The following is a 13,672-nucleotide window of genomic DNA, read 5'->3' as shown; positions in this document are numbered from 1 at the left end:
AAGAAAGTTTAATTCAGTCAATGCAAAAAAAAAAACAAAAACCTACCAAACAAACTTACAATGCTTTTATGTTAGCCAACATGGAGCTAGCTGATTTCTATGCTGAGCAGGTTAAACTGCTTTGAGGAGAATTAAAGTTAAATTATTGGGAATCTGCAAAAATGCTGGTAAGTTGTTGGCAATCAACCAAACCAAGAGCGAACAAAATATTTGTTTCCAACTGATACTAGCCTTGGTACACAGGGCCTGTGGAGATGTCTGGGGTGCAGGTGCAACCTCTTGGCCCCAAGGAAGCAAACAAGGTGTGAGTTTAGTCACCTTTTTATTCGATTCATGACCTTCCAGGTTGGTGAAAGTTTCCGAGGAGGCGCATGCAGTGCTGTGCAGAAGCAGAAGGGACTGCTTTGTCAGGCAGCTGCATGATGTGATTCAGAAGCAGCCGTCATTTCCCAAGTGGCCGCATTCAATTTTGATCACTTGGAAAATGGTAGCTGCTTCTGGAAACGTGCCATGAGGTCACTCAAGTTACCCAGCACTGCAGAAACCTCCAGAGCGCCAAAGGTTTTCAAAGTGTGCCATCAGTGACAGAGGGTGGGTGGGAGGAGTCCCAAGCTCTGCAGGGATCTAATGGGGGAGAAAAAGGCTGTGGAGACCCCACTGATGGTGAGGAAAGGCCTAAGTGCAGGGGTGAAATGCCTCTGAAATCTGCTACTGGTTTGCTTCGTGCGCACATGCGCACCACAGGTGCTAAAAAGCATTTTCTAAGTCTGCAAAGGTAAGTAGAACAGCGGGGGGGGGGGGGAAACAGCTGTGCCGCACGATTTAGATTATATATAATAAAATCATGGGGCACAGCTGGTTGTTGCATAACTGATCAACAGAACTTTTTTTTTTTTTTTTTTACTTTTTCTTTTTTTACTACCAGTTCAGGCAAACCGTAGCATTTTTACTATCAGCCTGAACCAGTAGCATTTCACCCCTGCCTGAGTGGACCCAAGGGAGGGGGGGGGAGAGTAGATGTGGGAACACTGCAACATTTCTGTGGTCAGTTGTAGCGACAAACAACCATGGGAGTGGTGCAACAACTGTGATTTTGGGACTGGGTCATAAGTAGCTTTTGAGGGGTCTGCCAGAACCGTAACAACCATTAAGCGATTTTGCTTAACAACTATGCAACTGGTTGTTAAACAAGAACTTCCTTCAAAAGACAGGAAGGGACAAATGGCCTTTTAAAGTTTTTATTATTGCAATGTAAGTATCTCATCAGGAGCCATAATTAGAAAGCCACTGCTTCCAGAATATTCATGTAATATTAATGATTGTCTTCTCAATAATCAAATGAAAATTAAAGACACTCTGCCATGTAAGCTAGAGTAGCCCTTCTCTACTTACTCTGGAGCACAGGCCCCAGTTCAGTAGGCACCAGACTACTATATTAACTCAGGCAGGGAGGCTGGTTCAAATAATCATTTATCTTTTACTTACAAAACTCGCTATTTGAATTTAAATAAAATGAGGAAGAAGTTCAAATTCTGTCGAACAACTGCTGCTATTGTTACATGGGCATCCTGCCTTAAAACCTTCTGCTCCATCAACGGTCCAGTTTTCTGCTTACCTGTTCATGCCCGGAGCAACCCCAATGCTGCCTTGTGCCATGACCTTCTTGATACCCTTTAGAGCTACCATCTTGGCTTTGGCAATGGGATCCATTATGTCCTCAGTAGCAAATTTATCTAGATCTTTACAAGCACATGGGCGACAGGAGGTGGGAGGTACAAACAAGAGAGAAAAGAGACCAACATATGAGGAGGCTATGCATTGCTGATATCTCAACATTAAAAGCACTTGTGATCTAATGCATAATTCACTAAAACAAACAGTTAGTTGACCAGAAAATCACCCCTTGCTGAAGACTTGCTGGAAATATTAAACTCCAATTCTCTGCTGCCATTTAATGATCACCTGGATTTCTATTGCTTGCATATAGGAAACTCAAACAAACATCACCACCAATCTACAGCAGCTTCAGGCTACTATTTCTAATATGGGAGTGAATTGAGCTCACCATATGACAGCTCTAAACTCACAGAGAACTAATTCTTTAGAGCTCTTCTTCATATGTATAAATCTCACCTGACTGATATGGTATCCTCCCTGTACGCACAGTTACATATAGATATGCCCTATGGAATTTTGATGCGTTTTTCAGATGTGCTGCTACACAGCTTCCAGTTGGCTGAAGCTATTTAAGTCAGTAGATAGAAATGATAAGATGAAAATAAAGGCTAGGTGTGATCTAGGCTGATTCGCTCAGATCACCTTGAAAACAGAATGTACACACAGACACACACATACTGTATATTGCACTTGGATATTTGTTATTCATGTTAAACTATGTGCTTTTCTTAGCAGATTAAGAAAAGACTGCCTTTGAATTTAGATCAGGTTTGGCATTGAAAATGCCATGGGATTCAATTCTCCACATATTTCCTTTTCTGTTAGCCCCTTTAATTAGTTATAATAGCAAATTTTAACTTGCAATTAAAGCAGGACTTGCATAATGGCAATTAAGAACTCTACATATCCTGGCCAAAATGAAATAAATAGGCTGATATACAGGGAATCCTGAAGTTATGAATGTAATTGAGCCTGCCCATTCCATTTGTACCTCGAGGATTTGTGAGAGTGAATCTCGTACCTTGAATGAGATCACTCCCTGCTTTCGTGCATGCATTCGCTATTTTAATGTGTAGGTGAATGCATAGTTCATTAAGTGCACATGAGGTATCTCAGGGTGGGGAAGACCGGGGGGGGGGAATAGTGATGGAGCAGGCCCCCAAGGCCTCCCCAACTCACTAAGATACCTCATACTTCCCACTCCTTGCTGCGCTGCACTCACTTATCTTGCAAAGATCTGTCTCCTCTCTGACGATTCTTTTTTTCGCTCTGAGGGAGAGAAGAGTCGAAGGAAGCTCCTGGGCACGAAAAGTGTTTGCGGTGCCTGTCACCTACTCATCCCCCACCTCCTTTCCACCACCACCGGGACATTTTTCATCCAGATGGAGACCTGATGGAGACTGGATGCTTCATCTGTGTGCAACTGTGTGGGGCCTTTGAAAACAGAGGGATTTGCTCCGTATTGAAATGACCCATAGGCACCTATGAGGCCTTTGAAAATCGATGGATTTGCTTCATTTTGAAACGCCCCAGAAATATCTATGAGGCCTTTGAAAATGGAGCGATTTGCTCCATTTTCAAAGGCCTCATAGGCGTCTATGGCGTGTTTCAAAAAAACGCCATTCAAAAAAAGTGAATCCCTCCATTTTAAAAGGTCTCGTAGATGTCTATGGGGCATTTCAAAAGGGAGAGAATTCCTCAGTGAAGCAGCTTTCAATCTCCGTCTCAGCAAAAAGTATCCTGGTGGCAGCAGAAAGAAGTTGGGGAGGAGAAGCAGAAGGCAGGCACTGCAAACAGTTTTCGTGCCAAGAATGAATGTTTCTGTGGTCTGTGATCTTGCATGAGTTCAGGCACCCAGTCACTGCAAAATAGGTGCCTGAACTCGCACAATATTACGACACCCAAGAGCTTCCATCAACTCTCCTGTCCTTCAAAAGCAAGTAACCATGGCAGAGAGGAGACCGATCTTGTAAGGTGAGTCGAGCCCCAGGCAGAATGGGAGGGGAAGCAGCTATGGGGAGCGGGGGAAATAGGGTGAATGTTGCTGGCCTGCAGTCTTTCGTAAGGGTGAACGCTGTGGTGCTGCAACATTTGTAATTTTGGGACTTGCTCGTAAACACTAGGAGGTGCTTATCTCATAACTTCGAATGGGCGCTGGGTGCTAAATGAACCCTCGTAACCCGGGGATTAGCTGTAATTCCCATCATGTAAGAGAAATAATAGCAGAATCTGGCAGTGGAGTCAAAAGAGGAATTAGCCTAGAGTCTCTATATAGTCACAAATGGACCAAATCCAACCCTCTTGAATTCCATTGATCCTTATCTAATGTCAAGTTAGTGCTAACCATTAGCTGAGTAGATGCTTATATATAGGTATAATTAGTAATAAAGTTTAACTGGAATTTCGCATGTGGTCCTGATCTTTTACACCTGATACATACCAGTATCAGGGAAGAAACTGTTAGCCAACTGCTGCTGCTGCTGCTGCTGTTGCTGCTGCTGCTGCATCACAATTTGCTGAGGCTTAAGTCCCATCATTTGCTGCTGCTGCTGGACACCTGGCATATTCTTCTGGGCTAAGAGCTGCTGTTGGGTCTGTTGGCTGTGAGCTGCCTGCATGCCATGCTGGGGGGTAAGCAGTTGAGATTGGTTCTGAGGCACTGCCAGGTGTGGTGCTAGCCCTTGGTTTTGCTGGGGACCAGCCAGACGTTGTTGTTGCTGCTGCTGCTGCATCAGTTGCTGGTTGCCCACCATGCCCTGTGGTCTGGCCACAATGCTCAACTGAAGTTGTTGCTGAGGACTTACTAGCTGCCCATCATGAGGTTGGGGAGGGGGAGCAGAATGTGCCAATACAGTGTGGGGCTGGAGGTGTTGGGAACCCCCTGGCATTTGGGCAGACATCTGCTGTTTCTTCTGCAGTTCCTTCTTTTCATGTTCCAGCAGATCTTCAATCAGGAGAGGGAGCTCACTGGCCACCAAGGAACTTTCCATTTTGTCTAGTTCATCAGCTGGAGAATGCTGTTGACTGCTACTCAAACTCAAGGGTCCTCCATCTAGCTCAAACTTTTCCAGGATGGAATTAGTGTTGTTCGGCATTGAGACAGGAATAAGCGATGGACGAGTTTGGGTGCTGTAGAGGACTTTATCTGATATGGGAGGGTGATTGTTGCTGTGGAACTGAGTCATGCCAAGTTGCACTCCACCAGGACTCATAAGATTCTGGTTGGTTTTGATGTTGACTCCTAAAGTAGCAATCATTTTCTCTGCTCCTTCAGATTTCACAGGAGGCTTCTCTACAGTGCTAGTGTTAAACTGGCAGGGCGAGGATTTTAAACACCCTTCTTCTATCTTGGGTTTGATATCAGCTGGCAGGCTAGGCATTTTGCTGTCCAGCAGGTCACTTTGGGCCTTGAAGGTTGCAAGGATGGGGGATGGAGACACCCTTGCAGAAGATGAACAGGGAACCTGAAGAAGACCAAGTCCCTCTTTCACTTTGGGAACATCATCTCTGGGAATTAATGGTGCCTTCTGTTCATCTGGCTTGCCAACACCAGCAGAAGGAGCATCCTTGAGGTAGGGACTTACGGAGGGTTCTTTTTTAAGCCGATCCTCACGTTCAGCCTTTTCGTTGGCAGATTCCACCAACCGCAGATGCTCATTGAAGATATCCTTCTTATCTCCAGTATCCAGCTCTGGGTCTGTATATGCCAGCAAATCAAACTCATCACCATTTAATAGATCATCGAGGTGAGGGTCATTGGTTTCCAGGTTATCTAGGTTGTCAAGATCATCATCACCCTTGGCAACGTCTGGATCAAGGCTTAAGTTGGCCAAGTCATCGTCATCTTCAACAAGATCCTTGTGAGAATCAAACTCATCATCCAAATCGGGTTCCACAGGGACCTCGCAAGGTAATGGCCTACTGACCAGACTTAGCTGATTCTTGCCAGCGGCTGGGGTAGAATCAATGTTAGTTGAGGTGAGGGGTACATCTTTAGGGACAGATGAAGAGGATGTCCGAGCTGCGATGTGTCGCACCTCCATGTTGCCAGGGGGCAATATCAACTGGGGAATGGCCTTGGCATGAGAGTGATGATTATTGCTCATCTCTGAATCCTGAAGAGAGGATGAAATAGGGATTTTCTGTGATTGTAGGCCTTGGTTTCCCAGGACAGGGGCCTGCACAGGCATAACAGAAGCTTTCAAAGCCTGATTGGTGCTATCGTTCCCAGGCAGGAAGAATCTGGGTCGAGCCTGAAGATTCTGTTGGATGAAGGGAGGGCCAGCTCCACTTCCTAGCACTCCCTTTGGGATGTGGTGCCGCAACTCAATGAACTGGGCTCCCAGTGGGCCAGAGGAAGTCTGAAATTGTTCACCAGGACTGGGCAGGCGTGGCGCCAGGCCTCCCAAAGTTTGTCGACTTAGGTCTTGGGTGGGGGGCTGGGGGAAACGTGAAGAGATTGGGAGACGCATGGATGCTGCTTGTTGTTGTTGCTGCTGCTGCTGCTGTTGCCACATCTGTTGCTGTGTAGGTGGCGTTTGGAAGACACTGCGGGGATAAAAGGGCTGGGAAGCTGCTGTCACCGATGGCCTGAAAAAGGAGACATTTTTTAAAAAATGGGTTGGGTAACCTAAATGGCTTTCTGAAGTCGGTCCAAACAGCGAGATGGGAAATTTACAAATTTGATAGATGAATATCTTTCATAACTCCCCCCTCCTCCCAGGTAATATAAAGGTGCCGGTATGAAGAAATCCTCAAAAATAGGGGTCAGTTTCCCTACTAGGTGGCAGTTGTGACTAGTATCTGTTTTTATCCAGTTTTACTATTCTGCCATCTCTATCCTTTTGTTTGCAACTTTCCCCCCGTTTAAATCATTTGTAAACCACAGTTGCCAAGAATTGGGCAGCAATATAAATTTAATAAATGAATAATATGCACAGCTTACTTCTGCTACTCCATATCATCGTTTTATCACTGAATTTCTGTGGCACAATAGCAATAGCACTTAGACTTATATACCACTTGGCAGTGCCCTCTGTAAGTGGTTTTCAGGGTCAGCCTATTGCTCCCAACAATCTGGGTCCTCAACTTACTGACCTCTGAAGGATAGAAGGCTATGTCAACCTTCAGCCTGGTGAGATTTGAACTGCCAAATTGCAGGCAGTTGGTAGTCAGCAGAATTAGCCTGCAGTACTGCATTCAAACCACTGCGCCACTGCGACTTAATTCTAGAATGCTTTGCGGGGGGGGGGGGGGGGGGTGCATAAATGTGGGTGGAGTGAGTCACAAACAAGCAAGATACCTCCTGTTGGCTAGAAAGTGAGACCTACTGATCAATGATTTGCCTCCTTCCTTCAGTCCATCTTGCTATTGTGACTGGATTGGCTTTTCTAACACCAGCTAGAGTTTTACCTGCCATTGATATCCATGGCAGAGGGTGTTGCTGCTGGAGGTGGCCGGGCGCCTCGGTCCTCCTGTATATAGGATGACTGTACCATCACACCACTGGGCAGCTTGCTGCCTCCTGGAGCGCTCCCCAGGCTGCCAAGTAGTCCCTTGTCCTACAGAAAGGAAGAATCAACATTCAAAACTATTACTGCTTGACAGAACAGTTTGAGTTCTTGGGGTCGTTTGTGTCTCTGAGCTTGGTTGTTTTCTTGCCCGTGTTTTATTTCCAGCTAGGTAACATCAACATACTAGCAGTTTTCAGGAGGCAACTGGACTTTGTTTTTTCTTGTGAAGATGTTTCACTTCTCCTCCAAGATGTCTCATCCAGACTTTTAGCACTGTTGATGTTACGTTGTTGGGTAATGAAACACAGGCAAGAAAACAATCACGTTCAGAGAGCACCAAGAACCCCACAGTTCAACCCTGAGCTACAACTATTGTCTTCTGTTAGTATGAGTTCTATATAGAGTAAAACGCTTTCCAGAAAGTCATAATGTAAAGTCACCTTATAGGGGAGATGGGCGGCATAAAAACTTAATGAATAAATAAAAAATACCGTATTTTTCAGAATATAAGATGCACCTTTTTCCCTCAAAAAAGAGGCTGAAAATCTAGGTGCGTCTTATATACTGAATACAGCATTTTTTGCCTCCTGAAACTTTGCCCCTTCACCAAAATGGCCGTGCATATCCTGTAGAAGGCTTTCATAGAGCTCCTGGGGGCCGGGGAGGGCAGAAATGAGCGAAAAATGGCCAATTCTTTGCCCCCCTCTTAAACCCCAGCACTCTATAAGCTTCCTAAAGGCTATCCGTGCCCTTTTTGAGAGAAAAAACTGACCTGTTTTTGTGAAAAATGGGCCATTTATTGCTCGTTTTGGGGGGGGGCACCCCCTAGGAGCACTCTACATACCCCTAAGGGCCCTTTTTTGGGGGGGGAAACGAGCCCATTTTTGTGAAAAATGGGCAATTTTTGGGAGGTTTGCAGAGTGCAAAAATTTTTTTTTAAAATTTTCCTCTTCAGAACCTTGCTGCATCTTATACTCAGGTGCGTCTTATACTCCAAAAAATACAGTAAATAAAATAAATAATGTACAAAGTTTAGCGCACTCAGAGCATCACCCAATTATATTCATTTGAACATTTATCTCACTAGATTTAACACAATTTAGCATTATAGATTTAACACTACACATTTAACCCACCAGGGCGGTATCAATTTTTTAAAACACTGGACCCAGCAGCATGTGTAAAAAGTTATGCATACAACAGATAGAGCAGATTTCGACCCTGGTAATGTCTCTGTTCCAGAATGTAAGAAAGAGCATCTCTTTCAGATTCTGAATGGAATCTGTAGGAGAAGGAATGGCAGAACCTGAGGGCAGGGTGAAAAGGGACATCAGCCCAGAATCCCTACATAGCTACAAGCGAATTAAGTCCAACCCTCTCTTCGGTGCTGTTGACCCATATCTAACTCTTCCCAGATGCTGACAACTAGTTGAGAAGATGCCTTACCAATACCAGTAAATCGGTTTCATTGGTCCTTCGAACACGGACCCTATCTTTCGTGCCTGACAGAATCCTTTGGGGGATATATCAAAAACAGTATGGAAAGCCAGATTCCACAATTCACAGTGCAGTTGGATCCAGGTCTCCGTCTGGGGCTACAGTCCCTACCTGTGCCGATGGGTAAGGAGTCATGCTGCGGTTGATCTGCTCGAAGCCTGGTCCGGTGCCCTCGGTGTTCCAAGAGGACTGAACACCGGTGGCTGCGGCTGCTGCGCTCTCTTTTTCTTGCCTCAAGTTGTTCCTCTGGATCTGCTGACGGATAAGCAACTCCCGGAGTCTCTGACGCTAGTAGAGGAGCAAAGGAACAGGGCAGAGAGAGTGATGAGTACCTTGTGCTCAGAAGCCCTTTAAGCAAATCTGCCTTTCTTGCCTCCTTCAAGACACAGATAATTCTTCATTACCATCCTTCACTTCATTGCTACACGCTCAGGTAGCTGGACTGGAAAAAGGCCATTAAGGCATTTCCTGTCTCTTGGTCCATCTGCTCTGGTTCCCATAAAGCTGAAATCCAACTTCCCTGGCCCAATGTAATCCACTAACCTGACGCTGTTTTTCCATCTCTGTCTGGGTAGCGTTGTTGCCAACGGCCCCCTCCTGGCCAGACGTCAGTTCTTGCAGCTCCCTGCTGGGGGGTCCTATTGCCCCCTCCTCTCTCTTGTCACTTGAAGGCATGCCTCCTCGTGGCAGAAAGGACATGGCTCCATCTTGCTGTGAAGGGGGCTGCTGGGGCAGCACCGACGGAGGTCGCAACGGGGAGATCGTATACGGATCTGGGGTATTCTTGCTTGGGCCCAGAGGGCTCCCAGCCTGGTGGAAGCCCGGTGAAGAAACGTAGCTTGTGCTTTGAGGTTTGCCAGGAGCAAAATGGCTGTTGACCCCTTGTGAAGGAGAGTTCTTGATGGGCTCATTGGGAGGGAAGGTGAACCGCATCTGCGGCTGAGCACTGGGAAAGACACTGGCGCCAGGAGAGCGGATAAACTGAGACTGCTGGTTGGTCTTTGGGTGGGACTCAGAAGGGGGTGGCACCGCTGAGAAATTCCCAACTGCCAGGGTATTGTGGGAGACAGGCATCGGCTTGAAGCCAACATCTGGCATTTGAGCCCGAGGGGGCTTGTGCAGGGGGGCAAAGGGGTCCCGGGACTGGGGCCGGGAGGGTGGCCGGGAGTAGGGGTCAGGAGACTGAAAGCGAGGAGTGACGGGAGACTGGCAGAAGGCTTCAGTGGAGAGGGGACGGGGAGTGAGAGGGGACTGGGAGCTTGACTGAGACTGTGGGCTGGCAGGTATGCGTGAAAAGGGGTCCGAAGGCAACGAGCGGGGAGGCAAAACGCAGCAGGGCTCTGGGGGTTGGGGCTGAGGCCTTGGGGTCAGTGGGGGCTGGGCATAGGGATCTGGGTAAGGCGACTGCCTGTAGAGATCAGCCTGGCTGGGTGGGGAAGCAGCCAGAGGGTGGGAATCTGGGGGACGATGCCCTAAACCTGGGCTTTGTGGCTCCACCTGAGACTGGCGTGGGGTGAGAGGGGCTTTAAAAACGTCCGGGGCCTTCATTTCATTGGATGGGAGAGCACTGGAAGGGGAGTTGCTATAGCTGCAGCTGTAACTAGGAGAGCCGATCCCGCGACCGGAATCTTCCTTCTTGATATCCAATCCCTTTTTTTGCTGCTCCCCAAAGGGTGGTGGGGAAAGCAGAAGCGCAGCTCGCTGAGGGCTTCCAGGCACAGTCAAGTTTTCCAAGGATCCAGTGGGGCAGCGTGGCTTAAGGAAAGGGTCCGGCGTGGAGGGCTGATGCCTTGGGGTTCCAGGTGGGGTGGGCTGCAACTCTCCAGCTTGCGGGGACGGACGAAGGTTTGGTAGGAGCGGAGATTGTCCAGAGGAGGCAGAAGAGGAAGAGACAAAGCCGCTAGGCACTGTAGGACTCTGGCCCACCAAGGAGGGGGAAGGAAAACCTGGATCTGGTGGGGGGCAAGCAGAGGCCATGCCGTAGGGCTCGTGCAAAGGCACTTGCACAGGGGGCTGGGCACTGGTGGCAGAAGAGGGAAGCTTAAGGAAGAGCTCACTGGGCGACTCAATACCCGGCCCACTTGGCAGAGCTGCAGTGTGATTAATGTAGAGGGACTGTCCCGAGGCTGAAGCAGTAGAGGAAGAAGGTGGCAACGGCTGAGGGGCACCAGGCAGCACCCCCGGCTGAGATGGTATGCGCAGATGAAGCGTGGGGCGGTCAGGCCTTCGCAGCACCTCCACTTTGGTTTGTTTGCTGATCTGGCTCTCAGCTTGCTGTGGAAAAGGGAGAAGAAAGTGCCCCAGAGGGACAAAGGCATTGTCAATGCCAGAAGAGCAGACGCAAAGGCAAAATACGAAGAGTTTAAAGTTTTAAGAGACGTGGGAAGCCAGATATTCCTGGGAAGGCAGGAGAAGAAGAGTATCTAAGTGACCTTTGAAAAACCCTGAGGCACCATCAATGGTCTCTGTCTGTCTCTCTCTAAATTTGATTAATGTGTACTGAAAAATACCGTTTCCCAAAACATAAGACAGTGTCTTATTTTCTTTTGACCCCTGAAATAAGCGCTTGGCCTTATTTTCGGGGAGGTCTTTTTATTTTTGAGGTGCAGGAGGCAGTGAGCACTGTCACCTCATGACTGCTGCTGTGTTGCAATATTTTCAGGGAGGGCTTATTTTCGGGGGAGGGCTTATTTTAGTGCATGTGCTCAAAAGCCCGAAAAAGATCTTCTTTTCAGGGGAACGGGTTAGGGGTCAAAATCCAACACAGGATTCAGCTTTTTGCGGCACAGAATTACATACAACCTTGGTAAGAATATATTCCATACGGGTACCACGGCATGTCAGCGCCGAGTTTCCCCAAATTTCCCTGTTCTGGTTTCAACCAATCCCGTTTCATATCTATTGTCTTACCTACCTTCTGCACCTTGTTGATGCGATGGGCTGCCCGGTTATCTTTGGCCTTTTGCTGTCAGAGAAATAAGAGTAAGGTGAGAGAAGGCAAACAAAATCCCTCCCATACAACCCCTCTCCAGTCACTCAATGCTATTGAACAAGTCACATAATTTGTTATTTCCAAATCATCAAAATATACAGTATGTTAATATTATGAAAGATAGTTTGGGCTGGGGGTTAAGGCTAGAAAAAGCAGGAGACTGTGAGTTCTAATCCAGCCTTAGCCATGAAAGCTGACTGGGTGACTCTGGGCCCATCACTCTCTCTCTCTCTCTCTCTCTCTCTCTCTCTCTCTCTCTCTCTCTGTTCAACCTGCCTCACAATATGAAATAATTGACTATTGCTAATGGCTATCAATTCAAAACACTTCAAAAAAGAAAAAGATAAAATATTTTGTCTCAAAACTTTCATTTCTCTAGCAATAGCATTAGACTTATATACTGCTTCACAGTGCTTTAATGCCCTCTCTAAGCAGTTTACATAATCAGCATATTGCCCCCAACAATCTGGGTCCTCATTTTACCGACCTTGAAAGGATGGAAGGCTGAGTCAATCTTCAGCCGGTCAGGACTGAACTCCTGGCAGTTGGCAAAATTCACTTGCAATACTGCATTCTAACCACTGCACCAGCATGGCTCATAATACATAGTCACTCTAAGTCATATACTGTTAAGTATATAACATCCTTTTGGGATCAAAATCACTTATCCAAAGCACGGTGTAATGTTTTAAAAATCAGATATCTGTCTGCGTTTACAGAAAGCCAGACAAATCCGAGTAAGTATTTGTAGAAGAAGGTGGGAAATAGGGACTCTTTCCTTTAACCCCACTTTCAAACATTCAACAAGGGGGAAAAAGGGATTCCTGAGCAGTTGTTGTCCAGTGGAGCAAATGACAGGGGCTGCAGCTGTCCTCAGAATGGAAGAAAAGAAAGGAAATAAGGTGATAACCCAAAACTATTCTGTTCTGGGTATGCAGAAGCAGGGGAGTATCCAAGAAATATTAGATTACTGCCCAAAATACCGAACAAGATAGAACAGGAGAAGTCCTGCTATTCCCACAGAGCTGGCTAGCTTTGGCTGCATCAGAACAGAAGAAAGGCTTACTAGGAATTTCTTTCGGCAGGCCAAATGGGCTTGAAAGACCCTTGGATCACAGGATTATTACAGAGTACAGAATAACAGAGTTGGAAGGAACATTGGAGGCCTTCTAGTCCAACTCTCTACTCCATCAGGAGAACCTATACCACCCTGGAAAAATGGCTGTCCAGTCGCTTCTCAAAAACACCCAGTGATGGAGCATCTACAACTTCTGGAGGCAACTCATTCCACTGATTAATTAATCTGTCTGGAAATTCCTCCTTAGTTGGTTCTCTCCTTGATTAGTTTCCACCCATTGCTTCTTCTCCTGCCTTCAGGTGCTTTGGAGAACAAGCCCATCCCACCCTCTCCCCGACAGCCCCTCAAACACTGGAAGACTGCTATCAGGTCACCCCAGTCCTTCTCTTCCATAGACATCTAGACTAGATTCGTTAGACTACACTATACTGAACTAGCAAACCTTACATTTATTTAGAATTTTTAAATAGAATCAAAATATAAAAGAGAAGAAAGAGAAAAAGGAAGGAGGAATAGAATTATGACTTCTGCCTTTCTTTTGGTTGAGTAGTTGCCATCTTGCTCTTTCTCCTCCCTCTTTTCTCCCCTCTTAGTTAGTAATTGTTTTCCCCATACCTTTTAATCTTTTCTAGTCCCCAAACAAGTGATCCATCTGTTAAACTACTGAAGTTTGCAGATGATATAACAGTGATTGGTCTCATTCGAGACGATGAAACTGCATACAGACAGGAGGTTGAACAACTAGTGACCGGAACGATCTGGAACTGAACACACTCAAAACCGTAGAAATGGTGGTAGACCATACCACCCTCCCATACTACCACCTCTTACAATACAAGACAACACAGTATCAACAATAGAAACCTTCAAATTTCTAGGCTCTATCATATCCCAAGACCTAAAAGAGACACCTAA

At 46.5% G+C, this 13,672-nt stretch overlaps 1 protein-coding gene across 7 annotated transcripts in view; it reads right to left on the bottom strand.

Moving 5' to 3' along the window:
- The window catches only part of KMT2D (lysine methyltransferase 2D), a 145,135-nt gene that overhangs the window by 49,737 nt on the left and 81,726 nt on the right, over positions 1 to 13,672 (bottom strand). For all 7 annotated transcript variants that reach the window (XM_032210729.1, XM_032210726.1, XM_032210730.1 and 4 more), the window contains 6 exons: positions 11,602 to 11,652; positions 9,231 to 10,961; positions 8,799 to 8,975; positions 7,090 to 7,238; positions 4,118 to 6,267; positions 1,616 to 1,739 (listed from right to left, as the gene is read on the bottom strand). In XM_032210729.1, the coding sequence (XP_032066620.1) occupies positions 1,616 to 1,739; positions 4,118 to 6,267; positions 7,090 to 7,238; positions 8,799 to 8,975; positions 9,231 to 10,961; positions 11,602 to 11,652 (4,382 nt within the window). The remainder of the gene's footprint in view (positions 1 to 1,615; positions 1,740 to 4,117; positions 6,268 to 7,089; positions 7,239 to 8,798; positions 8,976 to 9,230; positions 10,962 to 11,601; positions 11,653 to 13,672) is intronic.

The sequence above is a fragment of the Thamnophis elegans genome, chromosome 2, assembly GCF_009769535.1.
Source record: "Thamnophis elegans isolate rThaEle1 chromosome 2, rThaEle1.pri, whole genome shotgun sequence".
Classification (NCBI taxonomy): domain Eukaryota; kingdom Metazoa; phylum Chordata; class Lepidosauria; order Squamata; family Colubridae; genus Thamnophis; species Thamnophis elegans.
The sequence above is the reverse complement of the archived record's forward strand: the minus strand, read 5'-3'. Positions and strand labels throughout refer to the sequence as shown.